This window comes from Rhincodon typus, unplaced genomic scaffold, assembly GCF_021869965.1.
Source record: "Rhincodon typus isolate 14 unplaced genomic scaffold, sRhiTyp1.1 hic_rhity00004090, whole genome shotgun sequence".
Lineage (NCBI taxonomy): Eukaryota > Metazoa > Chordata > Chondrichthyes > Orectolobiformes > Rhincodontidae > Rhincodon > Rhincodon typus.
Genome location: NW_025969728.1, coordinates 1,150 through 1,736, shown reverse-complemented (window position 1 = coordinate 1,736; position 587 = coordinate 1,150). Strand labels below are relative to the sequence as shown.

The following is a 587-nucleotide window of genomic DNA, read 5'->3' as shown; positions in this document are numbered from 1 at the left end:
CCTGTTGCAGTTGTTGCTTCAAGCTGCTGCTGTCTCTGATTGGTACAGCCTGGATCTTCTCCTGACGTTCTTTAGTTTCCCGAATCCACTGGATCAGCCAATCGTAAGCGTCGCGGTAGTAGGTGAGGTGTCGTCCCAGTTGGTCAAGTTCCCGGGATCGGGTATCGATCTGGCCCTGGATTCCCTGCCAGTGCTCGAGGAGTTGCTGGATACTCTCGTGGTATCGATCCAGGTCCACGTCCCTCTCACTGTGACTGCGAATCATTCGCTCATTCACTGCTTTGGCTTTGCTCAGCTCACTCTCCAGGTTATTGAAGATTTGTTGGTTATTACTGACCTCTGCTCGCATTCCCTAAAGACCAGAAAGACACCAATTAACAGCAGTGTGAGACAGAGAGAGAGAGAGACAGAATGACACTGGTCAACAGAGGCTACTCGAGGGTCACGAGAGTGGGTTGTGGAGAGATGAGGATGGTACACAGTGCTGGAGCAGAGATCCACCCACAGAGTTCCTCCCACTATCACACACACACTCACTCTCACACACACACTCTCATTCATACACACACACACACACACACACACAC

At 51.3% G+C, this 587-nt stretch overlaps 1 protein-coding gene across 1 annotated transcript in view; it reads right to left on the bottom strand.

Annotated features, from left to right (window-relative positions):
- Nucleotides 1-348, bottom strand: part of LOC109926266 (plectin-like) — a gene marked incomplete at its 3' end in the record, with an annotated part of 10,751 nt that extends 10,403 nt beyond the window's left edge. Inside the window, exon 1 of the mRNA XM_048593821.1 lies at nucleotides 3-348. Within this exon, the coding sequence (XP_048449778.1) occupies nucleotides 3-265 (263 nt within the window). The remainder of the gene's footprint in view (nucleotides 1-2) is intronic.
- Nucleotides 349-587: the final 239 nt, after the last annotated feature.